The sequence below is a fragment of the Pygocentrus nattereri genome, chromosome 5 (genome assembly GCF_015220715.1).
Source record: "Pygocentrus nattereri isolate fPygNat1 chromosome 5, fPygNat1.pri, whole genome shotgun sequence".
Classification (NCBI taxonomy): domain Eukaryota; kingdom Metazoa; phylum Chordata; class Actinopteri; order Characiformes; family Serrasalmidae; genus Pygocentrus; species Pygocentrus nattereri.
In genome coordinates this window covers 39,712,553-39,731,628 of record NC_051215.1, presented here as the reverse complement: position 1 = coordinate 39,731,628, position 19,076 = coordinate 39,712,553, and the positions used below count along the sequence as shown (strand labels likewise).

The window sequence follows — 19,076 nt, the reverse complement described above, 5'->3', positions numbered from 1 at the left end:
AATTGGGGCTGCATATGTTTTAATTTAAATTGTATAGACTGGTAAAATACTAGAGAATGGATTGAGATGTTTTCCTAAGCATATATTTCCCATAAAGTTTGCTTAATATTTCCAATAAACAGAAAATAACTGACAAATAGATTAATACATACATAATGTCCCATAATTAATTGAAAAGGACATGTAGTACTCAGTGTCTCCACAGGGTGGATTATGCGTCAACTAATAAAGTATACAGAGTTTTCGTTTAGCAGATCAGTTCTCTATACTTATGTTGTTGATCACTTTACTTATCCCAGAGAGAAATTTACACATCACAGCAGCAGCAAAGAAAGACTATTGCAAGTAAAGGCAATAGTAATAAATAAACAGAAATAAATAAATATTTAAATTAAATAGTCCAATTATAAATAGCAATAAAAACAAGTAAAAAAAATAATAAGTAAAAATAACAATAGAAATATAAGTAAAAATAGCAGTAAAAATAATCATAAACACCAATCATCTGAATAAATGTAATAAAATATAAAAATTGAATAAATGCAGGTGAGCAGCAAAGTAAAAATGATTGTGCCCAGTACAGTGCAATAAAAAATGGTAAGCAAGCTGCAATGTACAAAGTGCAAAAAATTACTTGTTAAACATAGCTGTCAACATCTAAATGGAGATGTGTGTATATATGTATTTTTATTTTTACCCATTTTTTGCATCCAACAACATTAAACTTAATTTAAAAATAACATAAACTTATTTAAACCTCAAAAATCTCTTTGACAGTGCTTTAACCTAAGACAACTGAAGGTGGTGCCCACTGTGGACATGTGCATGTACAAGAATACCCCAAATATGACACTTCTTGCACTCACCTTAATCAAAAAGTGTGTAGGTACAAATCAAATCCTCTAAAATACTTGTTCATTAAAAAAAGGCAACAAATAAAATGTTTCTGAGTACATTAGATATAAGATAATCAACTTGCAAAAAAAATATTTTTATAAAGTTTATTTCTATTTAATATGGAATTATTAAACATTGTAGAGAAAACAGGACTCCTAACAACTGTGTGAGAATTTGTAGACCAGCAAAACTGTCACCATCAGATAAACAGTACTGAAAGCTTTCATCTTTGGCAGAGAGGAGAAAATCAAGCTCCACTCTTGCTACAGTCCTGAAAAAATACACACGTTTTGTCCATCCTTCCACTGTGTGAAGGCAAATCTAAGGGTCTGAAAGGATGTATTGCTGTCAAGAAGCTATTGCTGAGAAAAGGAAATAAATAAAAAAGGTTAAAATTTGCACTAGAATACTGGACATGGTATACTGGACATCTGAAATATAAAGTAAGGCTTTATGGACTGATGAGTCTAAACAGGGGCACTACTAGAAGTTTATGGACGGGGGGTATAGAAGTTCAATGGGAGGACAGGAGTTCAATCAGCTCAAAATGTTAAGGCAACCAGGTTACTTACTTTTTTAAGTGAAAACCCTGAATCATTTTGTTCCAGTGTAAGGAGGCCTGGAGGCATGCTCCCCCAGGAGAACTTAATACAAAGTGGCTTTTTGGTCAAATTGTGACATAGTAGATCTGTCTTTTTGTAGTTGAGCTAGCATGGCTTAAATACTACATCTATCCATTTACAACAGGCACAGACCATGCAAAGCTGCTTAAGTCAAGCAATGCTATTTATCCCCTTTTAGATAAGCCGCAAGGTTCTACATATATTATTTATTTTATTAATATTATATCATTAATATTATAATAGTCTCAGAAAGAGAGTGATTCTTCACAGTAGACATGTATAATAAGCTAGGAGACAGAATTTCATGGTCATAGTGATAAACATTTTCTATGCTAAATTAAACTAAATATAAATGTTCTTCTAGATTACTAACCTCCATAAGATCTGCTCCTTCAAAACTGTCAGTCTCCTTCAGCTTCTTTTTCTGTCTCTCTTCCTGCGTTTAGTAATACATTAATTTTATGAAACTCAGATTTCCAAAGAAACAACGAGAGCTCAATCAATGATCTTTTAAACCTTCTCATTTGACAGACCTTTAACGGAGCTGCCGTCTCTTAATTTCCATTTCCCTGGCATGAACTTACTGTCACCAATGCTGTATGACAAATACTTGTTACTGTTTACAGACACTGAAGAGGAATATAAAAACAAAGAATACAGAGAGCTGTTATTAACGTTATTTCTATCTCTTTCGCTCGTTCACACTCTGGGTCAAACTAGTTGGCTTGTCAGCTAGCTAGTTAGCTAGTTAATGTTGTTGTTAGCCTAACTGGAAACCAAGAAAAAACTGAATAGCCAGCTATACTGACCATAATTTGCCACAAATCCATATTGTAGGCAATATGGGTGGGGGCGGGGTTGTTATTGTTATTTATTAGGGAATAAAGTAAATGCAAACAAAGATTGAACTTCGTAGGTGTTCACAGGCATGGGACTTCTTTGTAAAATGGAAAGCAAGTCTACTGAAAAGAATAGAAGCTGTATTAAACAGAAAGGTCTTTGTTGAGGCTTATGTGTAATTTTCTGTTAAATATTTGGTTTCTATATATGTTTTTTCCCTGATGCTGAAAAATGATTAACTTCCACTTAATGGCAGTTTTCACTGGAAATTAAATAGAAACGAAAAAAGGAGAGACTACCTAAGCCCTAAAACAATGTTTCTTTTTGATCACTGGCCTTCCTTCCTCTGTTTTCTACATGATGTACCATATGAGCTTTTGTTTACTGTGTTTAAAAAAAAATTTGAATTACAAAAAAATTAAACGACAAAAGGTCCCAGTTCTACTGCTCATTAAATGCAGAGAAGCTGCTCTCAGTCAAAGAAATCTATTAATGGTTGCCTTACATGATGCAAACACATATACAATATACATGAATGTTTGACTGTAATCCTCCACTGCTTTTCCTACATTACTTTCATCAATGTCATGTCCCAAATAAAAGGCCGAACAGCTGTACCAGAAACTGCACTCTCCACTGTAAACCCAGTGTGACCCCAATCTGCTAGTGTTGTAGTTCAAGAGGTCAGCCACACTACAGGACAGTCCAAGGTTGGAAGTCTTGGAAAAATCTTTTCTTTTTACAAACAAAAGGGAACAAACTGATATAAAGATCAGAAATTTCAAAATCAAACATTTTTTTTTACAAATGATACAAATAGCCTGCTCAACAGTTATGACAAACAATTAAAAGACATAAAATGTACATGTTTAATGCTAATAAATTATCTCAAAGACACAGATGAAAAACAATGTTTTCTGCATCTAAATATTTGAAACAGTCTGGGTGTAAATGAATAGCAAGGAAGTAATAAAAGTTAGAATCTAATAGTAAAGCATGATAAAAAATGAGGTACAATATACATACTGCATAAATATTTACATAAACGATCCAGAGCCACTGTTCTTCTTCCACACAGTCTTTTATTTGTAAATAATAAAAATGAACTCTTGAATATAAAACATACACATCATTTGAGCCACATCTGTTGTACAAACAAGAAATGTTGCAGTGAATACTTTCCATTCTGTTTCAGTGGGACACATGAATTGTAAACAATCAGTATCCTTGAATAATACTGACAAAGTAAAGGAAAGAAGTCTGCCGTAACGGACATGAAAAGTAAACTTGTTATCAAAACATGATCTCATGGGCTTTGTTCTAATGCAGTAACAGGTAGGCAGAGGTCCCAATTCTAGTGGTTATTTTGGCCATAAAAGTCTGAAAGAATCAGAAACTCTGGAGGTGTCCCTTCTCAGCCTTTGTTCCGTTCAACGGAGCCAGGAGACAGAGCATTAATCCATTTACACAGGGCCACTTTGTAAATATAAGTAAACCTCATAGCAGACTCATATTTACAATATGTGCATGTATGTTTCTGTAGGCGACGTTTACTTGGATACACTTTTTTTTTTAAATATATGTATATATCTATGCTGTTTTAATTTTTGTATAATCATAATCATTTTTCATATATAGATAGCTCTGGTTTTATACACATTATCTAGCTCGATTCTAGCCCCACAGTAGTAGATTACAGTAGTGAACACCAACATCTTCAGTATAAACAGGGGCCTTGTGTTTGCTCAGTACTACAGCACTTATTTATCCATAGGGTAAAAAAGAAAACAATTCAAAAACTCCTCATAGACATTCAGCCCCAAAAAATGAGGCCTGTGTGCATGGCTGAACTTGGCCAAATGCCCACACATGGAATGAATGGCTTCATTTTATTGGTTAATCTATTAATATCAAGTACGAGCAAACTGTACAAGTACATGCAACATACAAGCTGGCCTACAGTATGTGGAACTAACACACATTTATTTTAGTCTCTTTTTTCTCATCTGTCTTGTTTTACAAAATGTGCATGCAGCTTGGAACGGTTCCAGAGTCATGCTGTTGCCTGTGTTGAGGGGAATAGGTGGTGAGTTTTGGGAGGTCACCACCTCAGGTCGTCTCCTGAACCACCTCTCACGTACTGTCACATTCGTTCAGATGCTCGGGGGGGAATTTTAGGACTTTTTTCTAACTAAATTAAACCACAACAAAATTTTTAAAAAGGCAAAAATAGGAAGCTAATGATAATTTGGCCTTTTCTTCATCTTCCTGAAAAGTTTGTTAAAAAAAAAATCAAGCGTTTGTGCTTGCATTAAAATAATGTAAACTCTACTTGGATAGAAATTCAATTATGTGCAGGTCCCCAAAAATGGTCTAAATGTACTAAAAGAAATAAAGTATGATTGGCTATTGCCTAAGTGCACTGGGCTTGTCCATAGTCACCGGGTTTCAATGTACTGGCTAGAGCTCAAAGTACATTTGATGGTCAGTGTCCTGGGCGGTCAAATACATTAATGTTTATTAGTATTAATGTCAGAGATAATCATTTCTGTAATCTCCTGGCCAGGCTGAATTTAAGCTAAATTATAATCGTAGCTTCAGAAAGTCCCAGTGTTCTAATGCATGTGGTTGTTTTGTGTCTTCCTTGAAGCTTATACAACACAAATGTCAGAAAACATGAAACATGTCTTCACATTCTACAAGGTGTGCAATGTATCAAATCAACGAGAAAGTAAAAAACGCAAAGCAGTCAGTGGCGACTGCTGTAAACAGACAAAGGTTTTCAGGCTGGCCTCCCCTCTCTAACATGCTTGAGCTGAGCCAGTGCCACACTGGCATGAGGAGCGGCCCTGGACTCAGCACCCATGAGGAAGAGGGGGGACTTTGAGAAGACTAACCCTTGCCCTTTGACCCCTGACCTCTGGCCTCCCCCAGCAGAGCGGCTTCCTGTACATGCAAGGTGGGGGAGGGGCAGTGTTGTCCTCACTCTCACTGATCCACCATCACACCACTGCCTCGCGCAGTCACACACACTCCTTATATGGTTAGAAAGCAATTCCTAAATGTTACTGATTGGCAAGAACCACTCAGGCTACCAGCACCACGGTCGGCTCCTCTCTTTGTCAGCCGAAGCAGATTGATTTCAGCTGTTTGCCATTCCCTTTTTTTTTTGGAAAACAGTTTGAGCTAACTCATCATCTCAGCAACATAGCTTAAAACAAACAGAACATGCAGTAAGGAGCAGAGTGGATCAAAGGAAAATCTCTACAATCCAAAGACCAAAAATCAAAAGAGAGGAGAAGTGATTGTCAGGCTCCGGCAAAGCTTTGAACGTGAAACTGTCCGTCTGACTGGCTGTCTGGCTGCCCCTCTAATGCTGATTGTTGCCACGGGTCCTTGGTCCATTCGATTGCGTTTTTCTCTCCTTCTTGTTCCTCTCCCGTTCACTAGGACCTGACGCCTGGCGGCCCTGAATCGAGTGATGACTGGGAAGCACGTCGAGTGAGAGGAGCTAACGTTGGGTCCACCAATGAAGATGGGGGAAACAGTTTGTACCAGCCAATCACTGTGCTAGAAAGGTCCAGCTCTTCTAACAGAATCTGTGCAACTCCCATGAAACATTTGTGGTCCATGCGGCCATAATCGCCCCACACTATTACCTGTTGGACAAAAAACAGCTTGCACATTGTACACTTTGAATTGGCACAAAAACAATTACTTTTGAAACACACCCCTCCATCCTTGTTTTTTACCTGGAGAACTTTACCCTGCGGACTCTCCTCGAACAGCAGCGATTGCTGATACAATGGGTCAAGTGTTTTTCGTGCAATCTTGGTTTTCTTTTTGGCTTTACATGCTCCATTATCCAGCAAGTAAACCTTGACATAGGGAGCTGTGGACAGCAAGCATGATTCCCATTATAAAGGGACCAGTTTAGCACACAGTTTCCCAAAAAAATCTGTGTCAAAAACATCTTAACAGGTATAGAGAGTGGTCAGTGTAATGTTTGCTCTACCATGTAATATGCTTTTGGTAGACCTAGCCCTGAGCAGTAAATAAGCAAGCATGAGTAACCTTTTACCTGGCAGCGATTTGGATCCTGGTTTGGGGGTAAGGCCACGTGCCCTGATCACCTCCACCTCAAGCTGCCCCTTCTTATCCATTAAACCAATCTGAACATCTCCTGGACATCACATTACAGACAAACTGATTAGTTTCAGTCACTAAAGGCCTAGTAAAAAAATCTGATCAAAAAGTTCAAATGTGCCTCACCCATAGAGGGCGTTGCTAGGGTCTGTCTCCCTACTAGCTGGGCAGGACCGAGGCCATCCAGGAAGTCACTGAATTGGCTGTCAGCCCCCAGCCTCATCCCTGAGAAGATCAGACTACCACACACACACACCCACACACACGCGCACGCACATACACGTGTGTACGCACACACACGCACACAAAACAACTTGTTTCATATGAGGCAGGTGTTCTGTAAGATTTTTTCTTAACAGACATCTTTTTTGTGAGTTCAAATCAGCATGATTCCTTATTTGTTTGTAATGACAAGCAATGGTTTAAGTTTTTAAGCTTGGAAAAAAAGCATTTCAAGTCCTGCCTCTTGCACTGCTTTTCATCAGCAAAATGTTTTGTTCTTTGGTTAATAGCAGTTTCATGTCAACAGCACTGTACATGGGAGACATGAAAGAGCTTCTCGTTTTTGCTCAAATCTCAGAAAATGGGAAAAAATATTCCGAAAAAAATACAAAACCAAGGTTTGAAACTAAACCATTAAAATGTTTGGGGAACAGTAGCCAGTAGTAACCAGTGATGGTAGTGAAAAAATAGAGATTGTCCATTACTACCATCAGTACAACACAATACTGCGCAAAAGTCAGAAACCACCCTTCGTTAATTTAACTTCCATTGAAAGCCAGTTCATTTTTATGTGACTTTTCTAAGGTGATGAGATATAACATAACTCACTTGCATGAGGAAAGAGAAAGAAAAAAAAAAGAAAAAAATCATTTAATCATGAGCAGCAGAAAATGTAACCAACTTCTGAGACTAAACTAAAAGCAAGTCTTCTAAAAATATTATATTTAGTTGTTGAGGCCTTTGTGTAATTTTCTATTATAAATATGTTTTTGCTTTTTCCTGATGCTGAAAAGGTAATGACTTGTCCTTTTTGGTCATGTTGACTGGAAATGAATTAATCAAAGAGGGGTTTTTGGCTTTTTAACAATCCTGTACATATAAAACTCACACACACATTATGCAATATTACACTGAGGTGACAGGCTGAGTGAGTTCATTTACCAAAACCAATAACCACCAATTATGACCTGTACAAAAGAAAAGACAGAGAGCTACACTCTGTCCATCTTCTGAACAGCAGACGTGTATTAAGCATGGTATGTAAACCACGTCCTGTGCTGCGGCCCCTCAAACACAGGCGATATTTCCTTTGAGACCAGCACAGTTTCCATGAGCTAACTACAGCAGGAATGTCTGAGAGCAGTGCCAGCCGGTGTCATGCTACCATATGAGAGGCCTCATAGATCTTTAACCTCCTTTTAATACATATTAATGTACAATTAGCTTTACATCACACTGTCATGCGTATTTCTCAATGCCATGCTCTGGGCTGGATCAGCGAAAGTCGCTGTGACTGGCCACAGCACTGTCAGCTCCTTGGTGAACGATAGCTGTTCTATTTGTGCTCAGCCCAGGACCCTGCCAAGGCCTCTCTGCACAGATGATGGATATTTTAATTATCAGAGGGGAGGAAGGCTCACCATCTGGCTCCAAAAATGGAGCTACAAAAACAATGGACATATTAACTGTGCAAATCAGTGCTTGAAGAGCCTACCTTAACCTCTGTTTTCCATTAGCTTATCTTTTCCACAATACATCTCTCTGGCTTTTCCAAAAGATTGATGCAACTTGTTAGATGCACCATATTCACATAAGGTCAAAAAGTCATTAGCATGTAAGTATGGTTTGTCAGGTTTAACAAAAACAACAGACACTTGACCAAATGAAGAAGTGTGAGTTTGAATGGTGAGTTTGTGGGATTTGTGTGGGTCTTGAGATACTGACTTCCCCTCAGAGCTGTAGCTGTTCATGCTGCCATCGGTGGACTCTCGGCTAGCCTGACGAGCCATTGCATTCCGGGGATACTCCACTGCCATTCCTGTCTCTTGACTCCGCTGGATCTGACTCGAGCCTTTTGTCTTCTTATTTGCTGCTTCTACAGATATAAAGGAAAAGAAAGCAGTCATAGGACCAAACTATTCAATTAGACTGCAGGGTATTCTTACTCTAATGCCTTAAATAGGAGAGGTTTTTATGGCTTCCATTGATAGCATGCTCTCACTTTGACCACTTTTTAATTGTTAAAAAACTCCTAATTTAACACACTAGATTCACTGAATGAAGGCTTCAGGAGCTCCCACATAATCAAGTGCAAAATCTTTCAACCTACATCTAAACGTACCTTTTCTTTAACAATGTGTTACAAATTTATAGACACAAAGATCTGAGTGACCTCAGGGGCTCTGAAATGGTTAAACTATATAAGCATTCACCCCAACATCAGAAGACTGAGTTTGAATCCTAGAGATGCCACAGCCATCCACTACTAGGAGCCTAAGAGGAGGAAAGGTGTTGTGGGACTGTGTAATGGAACGAGACCCAGTTAGCTGAGTAAAAAATAGGTAAACTATTATTTAACTCAGAAGCAGAACTAAAATAATGTGAGTTAGGTTAACTTCTGGCTAAACATAGTTGGCTGAACATTAGTATTCTCAAGTTTATTCATGAAAAGCTGCGTAATGAACTGACTTTTCATTATTAACAGTGTAAAATGCAAGTTCTCCTTGGCCAGTGGCAAGCATCAAATGAATGAGGGCACTAACAGGGGTTTCAGCAGGACACCAACCAATTAGTCCATGGAAGAAAAAAAAAACACAAACAGTGGAATTCTGAGGGTGCAGTATAAAAATTACATCAGATCCTTTCAGAATTTCCACTTGTATGTACTGTTCATAAGTGTGTGCGCCCCAAAAAAGTGTGCTTTTCCACTGTTGCTTTTCTTTACTGAGGAGGAAATACGGCTGTCTGAGACAAGGTGCTTTGGCCGTGCTGAGTATAACCATCTCCTGCTGGATGGCATGGAGTGCCTTCCCACTATTTATGGCCTTTTGATGGATTGCAGATGCTTTGAAAATGCCATCCACTAAAGTTGAGCACTGAGCGCCAGTTGTTTGTGTGAGTGGATTAAGGTATGTCACACACTGCACAGAATTTCCCCTTGCGCCTTTCACCATACATCAAACTGCCATCAGCTGCTGGCTCTGATGAGATGGCAGAAAGAGGTTCTCAAAGGCCTCTGTTTGCTGTACAGGTTACTGGAGGTAGCAGGAAAAGCCTTTCAGTGGTCAAGAGAAAGAAAAGGCCGTCCAGTCCTAAGCTGCAGAAACAGTTGTGCTTTCATGTCAAGGTACATTTTTCTGAGCTGCATTTGCCAAATTATTTTCAAAACTTAATCAGAGTTCACTGCAGTAACTTAACATTTAACCAGTTCCAGGAGTTTAGATGATCAGGCAGTGCAGTAAGATAACTTGTCTGCCAATTATTATTTTAGTCTTTTGGACAAAATGACACTTATGCTAATTCCTTAACTTGGAATCTTAAAAGAAATGTATGGTGGTTTGTGCAAAGATCCTCCTCTGTTTTTCAGCTAACTACACATAGAGGTAGACTGCAAAGAGCAGAGCAGCTGCTGCAGGCCAGCAGAGCTCTTTAAAATACTGATTTATAGAAGCTCTGCTACTCTGTCTGATTTATTATCTGATGGGCCTTTTAAGATATTGTCCAGGGGCTTGGCAGCCAAACATGCCAAGAACTTTTTTCTACCATCCTTTTTGAATTTGTTTCTTTTTTTCTGAAATCCATTTATTAAACCATAAATAGACAGTGCTTAAAATATGGGATTTTAAAGGATATCAGATTCAACTTCAAAGGCATTTGTCTGCATTACATCTGATTAGAGTCCAGGGTTGATCTCTAGCTGACAGAGTAAACTCCTGCCAATGCTAACAGGAGAATGCTGCCACTCTCAGCTGCTTCAGCTCTCACAGGCTTCCAGATCCCCCTATCCACTCTGCTGACATCCTATCTACACTAATAATGACTGAAGGCACATGCCCCTCTAAATGGAGAGAGGGAAATAGAGAGAAAGACAGAAAGAGAGAAAGAGAGAGATATCAGTACTATTCTCATGACTACAAATTATGCTGCCTCTGCTTCTGTTATTCATACACCAATTAGCAAATCTCTGTTTAAGGCTCAGAAACAACACCCAACCCATTTAATAAAACTCAAATAATTTCTGAAAAAATACACAAACTGTACTCACAGGTGTATTGATGGCAAGGAGGATATAAAACAGTAAATTCAACAGTAAGTTGTACTGGCACAAACAGCCAGCTTGTTGCCCATATTTTGGCATGTATGGGTTTTATATGCACAGAGCAGAGAATGAAACACTGCTTATGAAGAATTCCATGTGAATTCAATGTAAGCTGTCAGTAACAGATCTGGGGGACAACGCCAGTGGAGAGAGAGATTCACCTGTTTGGCTAAGCTGAGAGGTGCTCCTACTGCGTCTGGAGGGAATGCCCACGATGGCCACTACGCGGGCACTGAGGCTAGATCGCCGTTTCTTCCCCCCAGCCCCCAGAGTTCCCAGAGCTGTGTCTGACTGGCTGCCATCTGTGCGCTCAAGAGAGAAAATCTCACCACTCACGCTCGTGCTTTTCAACATGCTCCGGCTGGACGGGTGAATATGACGGCTAAAACACAGAGGGAGAGATTAGAAAAGACTTTCATTAATGCTATAAAGTTGCCAATAAGACAATTAATTTAATTCTATAATATTTAAACCAAGTTAGAACAACAGGCCTTTTAATAAAGAGACATTTCTGAGCGATATTAAAGAGGCATGCCAGCCTAAAACTAGCATTTAATAATGTCTGACAAAATTCACAATTTTAGATTTAAAATGCTTAATGATTATCATGATATCTTTTATCAGCGTGCTCGTATAACAATCCCCATTACACAAATGTATCATACAATCATTGGAAATCCTTGTTGCGTCAACCAATCCTGACTGCTAGCCTAGCCACTGAGCTATAGGCTAATAAATGCAGCCAAGCTAGCATTAGTGTAATTCTTAGAGGTCAACATTTCAAAGAAAACTGCGATTTTATCTTTATTCAGCACAAAATGAACTCCAGAGGTATTTTTTTCACACAGAGAAAAGCAGCAAACCCCTTGTAAGAGATCAAGACAGCTTTTAGCCTGATCTCTCAGGTATGAGCTCAAGAAGGCAGCTTTTAGCATGTTGTTCTCCACATCTGACGAGTCATTTCTGTTGTTTGAGCAATCCATTCTCTCCATTGTAATGAGGAACAACAGACATATGGTTAAAATAAGATATTTTATGTCTTAACAGTACCTTATCTTAAATTAGTAACAGCCCCTCCTATAATAATGTCCCCAAAGTTTTTCAAAAGTTCCTCCTGCTTTCAAGATAAATCATTAACCCCTTAAAATCTGAGGCGTATTACTACTGAGGCCTATTATTCGTAACTACAGGGACTTCAGTGCAAACTGGTTGAGCTACTCTCCAGTGTGTAATAAAACTTTGGTTATTTAAAGGGTTTAAAGGGGTGGTTCTCCTACTCCTTAAACCAGAAAAATTCACACTGGAGACTATTTTTAGCCAGATTCCAGTAGGCATGTTTACAACAGATGTAGCTATAGTTAAAATACTCATTTGGTCTTTTTAATTTAATTGGACCGTTACAAAAAAAACTGTTCTGCTGTCCAGCTGCTTACAGACTACACTGCATGTTTTAATTGTCTTTCACAATGAGTTGAATTTTGTGTACCTGGTGAAGATGTTTTGACAGGTCAATTAAAGATTCATGTCAGGAGAGATAGATGGGGTACGGATAGGTCAGTGTTTGGATCTGTCAAATCCAGATCCAAACACTGAGAGGCTCAGCTTAATTTGGTGTCTTTTAAGGTTTCAAGGTCAAAAAGCATGATCTTTGACCTTTACATCCGGCCCCCTTGATCAGAGCATTACGCTTTCAGATCCTGCCACTCACTTTTATTCATCCCCCACAACCTCCTGCTGTCCTTTCTTTCGTCCCAATCACAACTCTTTAATGTCTTTAATCTGGGTGTCATGAGTGCCCAAACCTACACAGCATGCCACAAGCCAACAGAACAGAATCTATTAATATGTGTCTATTTTTTCTCAGTGTTCACTGGCTGAGCATATAAAAGATATGAGGAACTACAACAGACAACAGTGAGAGTGACTATTAGAGAAACTGATAGACATCACACACTGGTGCCCAGTGTTTCTGGTTGTTATTTGATAATATAATGGTAGGAAGCAACACTTAAGAGAAAGCTAAAGTTTTCTGGGCCTTGGGTCTCTCACCTGAAGCGGCCCCTGGGCCGCTCTGATTGGATGGACATGTAGCTGGTGCTACTGATCCGTGAGGCACTGCTGGCACGAGAGATGGCTGACACGTCACTGACATCACTGTCCGAGGACTTATGGGATACATTATCACAGCTCCGTCGCTGCTCTTTATAAAGCTGTAGTGGAGAAGGAGATGAAGCATGTACTCCTCTATAGTAGAGGCAGGAGGTTTTATAGTCTGAATTGTGAACTGATCTAACAAACGATCAAAAGTTATTAAGAGCCCTCAGAATATGGAGCACAAACAAAATCACAGCAAGATTGCCCTGAAAGCAGGATGGGAAGAAACAGGAGAGTCTACCTCTCGTTTGTTCTTGAGCGCCATCTCCAGGTCCTGGCTGGTACTGGAGGGAGCTGGTGTCCTGTAGGAATGCACCTTCATCTGCCTTGTCCGCTCCTCTGAGGCAAGGGCTGCAATAAGCGCAAGCTTTTGACCATACTATATTCTATCTTGTATACAATATGCACACATTGAGTAATTTATATCACCCTTATATGGTTGCAAAGACACTAATTTTACCCCTTAAACCCCAAGGCACCAAAATGTGTAACTAAAATTTAATTCCTTATTCTTGTAAATGCATAACAAACTGATGAGTAAATGCATAACAATTACTGATTAGTAATAATAAGTAATTTTATGTATTAAGGCATTAATACATAAAATCAGGAAAGTTACTGTGCAGTACCTTGTTCTACACTGCTGCTTTTGGCAGGGACTTGGGGCAACTGTCTGCCCCTACGTGCTGATGAAGGAGTCCCTGTCGATGAAGAGTATGCAGTGGTGGCATGCGGATGGCCCCTAAGAGGAAGGTAAGAGGAAACAAGCAAAAGAGAAACAAAAACTGTCAAAATAAAAGCAACTGGTATGAAAAAAAAACCAAATAAGCATACTATATCATTCAGGACACAATCAGTGGTGAATCAAGCTCACCATTATGGGCAGAACATTGTTTTTACATCAAAACATCACTTCATGTCATCGTGTGTTTGATCCTTAACAAAGTGTTAAAATGTAGTTTGGTCTTTAATATTGTGAGTCAAAAAAGAAGAGATCAAGTAAGAAACAAGAAATACAGAAAACACAAGAAATAGGGGGGGACAGAGACAAGCCTATCAACATTCAGAAGTAATGGTTCAAGTTCTGTGGGAACATGAAGAAAAGCTACAGTTTCCGGTGACGGAGCAGTAACTGTACAGCAAAATGAGACAACAAAGAGAGGGAAAAAAATCACTAGTTTTCAGAAGAAAGTAATATTTGCATGAGGTTTGTGGGGGTGGTGTGTATTTTGGGAGTCAGAGGTTAGAAAGAGGTCTCCCAGCCTAGAGCAGGGTCAGCACCTGTCCAGTTGGGGTATGTCTGGGCTAGACCCGCTTCTGAGCACCTTAGACAGTGGAGGCAGAGATACCCCCTTTCCTCTGGAGCCCCTTAGAATAGAGGTAGGCTGTAATCTGCAAATCGGTGAGGAAAGAAACATGCAGGAAAAGAAAATAAACACAAAACAAAACCACCAAAAATTAAATAGCAACACATGAACAAAGCAAAGGAAGCTGATTAACAAAAACTTGAAGAAGAAGAAGGAAAAAAAGTATAAAGTGAGTGTGCGATTTATGAATAAGAGAGGGACTGTGGATGATTCCCGTAGAAATGTAACACTTGAAAAAGAACCTGTGCCGATGTTAACATTATATAAAACATTGTGAAATTTCGCTGATTACTGAATTCACAGATAATGCACATTATGTTCAATATTAGGATCATGTGTCAATAATGCACACAGACACATAATAGGAGGATAGCAGCGAGTGACGGAAATCATGTGTGCATAATTACTATAAGATGATTACATGGATGTGATATTAAATGGTATGGGATGTGTATCTCCTTACCGCTCACTGTCAGATAATTTCTTGCCCATTTTCTGACAGTTCGGCTTGTCCAAAGATCTTGACTGCCTATAATATGTAAATGTTTAAAGCAAAACAGAAATAAAAGAATGAGCGGAAATCACTGTGTAATTAATGAAGATTAAATGGAGATGGGAATGAAAATGCTGGTTATGTATGTTTGAATTCACACATTCTCCTTTGAAGTAGGCTCTGTGTGCACAGTGTACCTCTGTGCCACTGGCCTTGCACTGAGGTGGTTAACTGTCTCCTGAGTAGGAAAAATAGGCTCCGAAATCCAGCTGATGCATGCCATCAGGTCAGAGACACATGGGTGACGGTGAGGGGACAAAGACATAGACCGACATATGTGATTACAGAACGGATGAAAGACAAGTTTCAGCAAGACATTCTCTTGTTACATTATACAAAACAAACAATACGTAATGGAATGTGACTGATGAGCAAAAAACATGAAAAACAACAAATAAGGCCAAACAGTGTTATGCTTGTGTAACAGATTTGGTTTGACTACATCTCATGAGAGGATTGTCTATTGGGCAACTTACAAACCACTTCAGCCTCTCAGGAAATCTGTGCAGCACTGCAATGCACAACTTCCACGTAAGCACTCAGTTACTGCATCACTGGGTTGGGCACCCCGGATTTCAGTCCCCCATTATTCTTTCAATTTGTTACTCGAACTTGCACGGCATGTTTCCTCAACATTATGATCAAACACATATTGTCTTTTTCACTGGGTAGTATGGTAGAGTTGAGCACCCATGTTGAATTTGGTTACCCTTAGGGTGCTGAGTCTGAATGAATGGGCGGCAAGCAGTGGTGTAAATCACTGACTGTCAACGCAACTATTACTCATTATGTGGTGTCACTGAAGCCAGATGAACAAGGCCAAAAAACTGGACAAGCCATTAAAAAAACAAACAGACAAACAAATAAATAAAAACTAACTAGCCATAATTGCTGTCTGTTACTAATAATTGCTGTCTGTGACTAAAATGTAAATCCAAACTTACAGCCCTTCCATTGCTGCTACTGTTGTTTGTGTTTAAATAGTTTTTATTGTTGTGTTTATTTGTGTGAGAAATCACATGACAACACAAGCTAAAGAGAACTATGCCTACTTTCATAGTCGTGTTTGTGATGGGAAATGGACTCACATAGGCAAACAGGGTATGGAAAGTTCTGGGTTTACATTTGTACTGTTTGAATGGGTCATAACACGTATAATCACAGAGAAAACTCCACCCTTCAATAAAAAGAGCCATTCAGCTTGCTCATAAAGCTGCACGCAGGAAAAGCCTAGTTGTGGAGATATTGGATTGCACTATAACTAGGACAGGCTGAAATATTGTTCTTTTTGGTGCATTATTTGAGCCAAATGGTACAAACTATTTGTGCTGATTTTGGCAGATTTTACTAGTGATTTCAAACATATTTCTGAAACATTAATTTCATTTTTTTGTTTGGGGTTTATGGTTTCTCCTCATTCAAAGAGGTATAGAACTGTGATATAAGGACTTTACCACATTTCCCAGTGGAAAACGACATTAGTGAGTAGATGTGACCCTTATGTAGCTAGCAGTACATTCGTCAGTCATTGAGGGTAATTTATTCCTCATTCTGAAATTGATAATGCATTGTAAACCAGAAAAAACAATCAGAACACAACAAGAAAGGAAACAAGAATAAAAATCAGTAGGAAATAAATACATATTCTGAGGCATTTAGTGAACATCCAGTGAATTTGTATCATACTGACCTGTAGAACTAAAAAAGATCACATCACTTAAAAACATCTGGGACAAAATCTACACTAGGCCAAGGCTCTGAACGACACAGAAAGCAGCAAAGACCATCAAGGAAAAGGAGACGATATAGACAGGAAGTTTCAAGATCTACAACAACAGCAGCAAATCAGGTTTTTTGCCGTGGGGTGGAGGGGGTGCTAAAGAGAAGAAGAATACTACAAAACAGTTCACACTTATAATCTACAGCAATCACGCACGCACAGGACAGCCAGCTTGGGGGTTAGGAGTCAGAGTGAATCAAAAATTAAGCCACAGATTAGACGGAAACCAGAGTAGTACACAAACTTCATTAAAGATTAAAGCATGGGCTTAGCTAAGGGGCACATGAAGTAGCGGCCTAGCTGAGGCAGGCAGTTAGGACATGAAAGGAAGGTTTTCAGCGTTAGCAGAGGCGCTTGGGGGGGACAGGGGGGTACCTGTCGTCCTCAGGGGAGGCGTGTTGGATTAGAATCCTGGGGCTGGTGGGTCGGGTGCAGGGGGGAGACTGGGTGCTCCTGAGAGAGCGTGTGTCCAACACACCCCAAGAGGTTGAGGTATGGGAAATGGGAAAGAAATAGGGCAAGTCAGGACAGAGACAGGGACTGTGTTTATCTCACATTTATGATGTGCTATGCAAAAGCTCAGGGGACAGTCTTATCTGAACCTACCCAACACGGTACACCCAACACAGCACAACACAACACAGTAGGGGACAAGTACAAATGTGAGTCATAAGAGTCTCTGAAAATAAACTTGTTATTGTGAGTGAAAAGACACTAAACTGACGTGCATGAATTGTTTGCCCATGTTGAACAAGTTCCATAAGTGACAATACGCAACAAGTGCATGTTCCCTGTGATTTATAAAGTATAAAAAAAAAAACAATAATAATAATAATAATACACCTACAAAGTTAGGTCAAAGGTTGGTAAAGTGATGAACACATTCTTACATAAAGCATACGAGTTTGTGAATGATGGAAATGATCAGCAAAAACAGCAAAAAAAAACTCAAACTCAAACTAGGCGACAAAAGAAAGAGGTCTGGTGAGTACCTTTCTCGTTCTGGTGAATTGGAATTTGAACCTGGTCTCAGACAGTTGGTACTAGCACTTCTAACCCTGTCAAGAGGGGGCTGCAGATCACTAGGATCACAACATGCCATCCGATGGAGAGACAGAAAGGAGGACAAAAAAGACAAAAAGATGAAGAATAACAAGCAAATAATATTAGATACAAAAAAAGAACAGGGTTTTCTCATCATGGCAAAGGAGACTGGAAAACATGCAGTGAAACCTGCTGATAATGACATAAGCCATATCATCCTTATATTTGTCAGTGTACTTACACTTTTTTATATATACAGGGATGATTTTGCGCCCGTCTTGAGAGATCTATGGGTATGATCTTACCTAATGGTGCTGTCATCAGTGAACCTGAGCACACGCTGTGCAACAGTTTGGCGAGTGGCAGAGACCACTGAAGGCCGGGGCTGAGTCTTAAGGCATGCAGGAAGGGTAGAACTTAACACACAACCATGCACGGCATACACACAAAAACACAAATACACAAAAATACTATCCTGAGTAAAATGTAACCAATAACACTATAAAAAAAGTATCACTTAAACACTCAAGAAAAAAACTGTAGCATTAATTAATGCATAATTTAGAACGCACTGTTATTTTGCATCCACAGAAGAATTGAAAGGCAGTTGAAAAGGACAGAGTTTCCCCACACACCGCAGGGTTTTAAACCATGGTTATTTGGGAGGAAAAATATAAATTTGTACTAATTAAATCTGCTTGGATTAAATGCTTGTATTTGCATGTATTAACATACAACCATCTGCTATGGCATTCAGGTACATTATTAGATTTGAGTGACAGACACAGTGTAAGCAGTTTCCTCATAAAAACACAACTAATTGTGAAACATCCGTCTTTAATCTCTTGTGTGTGTTGACAAATCTGAAAAGACTGTTGTGTGTTTGAATGAACTGATTGGCTTGCTTGATTGATAAAACTGGAGCATGCATGGCATTGCACACATACAGTACTGTGCAAAAGTCTTACGCATTTAAGCACATTATTTAAAACCATTTATTTTGGCAATATGAATGTGTTTGTAAAATGATTCTATATCATTGGGATAAATGCAAATGGACATGAATACAATAAAAAAGGAATCAACAATTTAATTTGTTTATAAAGTAGTTGGTATCTTCTTTGTTTGAAAAAAAAAGTTTGGTTCCAGATTTCTCCTCCAGCACACCTGACTTCACTTAAGGAAGCACCAATTAGCCAAATCAGGTACTGAATGCTAATTACAATGAATTAATTTAACCTTAATGGTGACACAATGGGGAAATTTCACCTCCACACTTTAACCCATTCATGCAGTGAAGCACCACATGCACGCTAGTGAATGCACACACACTAGGGGCAGTGAGTACACT

At 39.1% G+C, this 19,076-nt stretch overlaps 1 protein-coding gene across 16 annotated transcripts in view; it reads right to left on the bottom strand.

Moving 5' to 3' along the window:
- Positions 1–3,420: 3,420 nt before the first annotated feature.
- LOC108442125 (regulating synaptic membrane exocytosis protein 1) overlaps positions 3,421–19,076 on the bottom strand; it is an 84,491-nt gene continuing 68,835 nt past the window's right edge. For 3 of the 16 annotated variants that reach the window (XM_037538921.1, XM_037538922.1, XM_037538932.1), the window contains 12 exons: positions 17,674–17,763; positions 17,057–17,134; positions 14,812–14,877; positions 13,611–13,723; positions 13,223–13,332; positions 12,877–13,037; positions 10,989–11,209; positions 8,454–8,604; positions 6,633–6,745; positions 6,442–6,543; positions 6,113–6,252; positions 3,421–6,019 (listed from right to left, as the gene is read on the bottom strand). In XM_037538921.1, the coding sequence (XP_037394818.1) occupies positions 5,807–6,019; positions 6,113–6,252; positions 6,442–6,543; positions 6,633–6,745; positions 8,454–8,604; positions 10,989–11,209; positions 12,877–13,037; positions 13,223–13,332; positions 13,611–13,723; positions 14,812–14,877; positions 17,057–17,134; positions 17,674–17,763 (1,558 nt within the window). In that variant the 3' untranslated portion in view covers positions 3,421–5,806. Of the gene's footprint in view, positions 6,020–6,112; positions 6,253–6,441; positions 6,544–6,632; positions 6,746–8,453; positions 8,605–10,988; positions 11,210–12,876; positions 13,038–13,222; positions 13,333–13,610; positions 13,724–14,262; positions 14,374–14,811; positions 14,878–15,038; positions 15,111–17,056; positions 17,135–17,673; positions 17,764–18,030; positions 18,218–19,076 lie in introns of those variants that run through there. The other 13 variants (XM_037538923.1, XM_037538925.1, XM_037538933.1 and 10 more) reach the window with 7 other exon arrangements.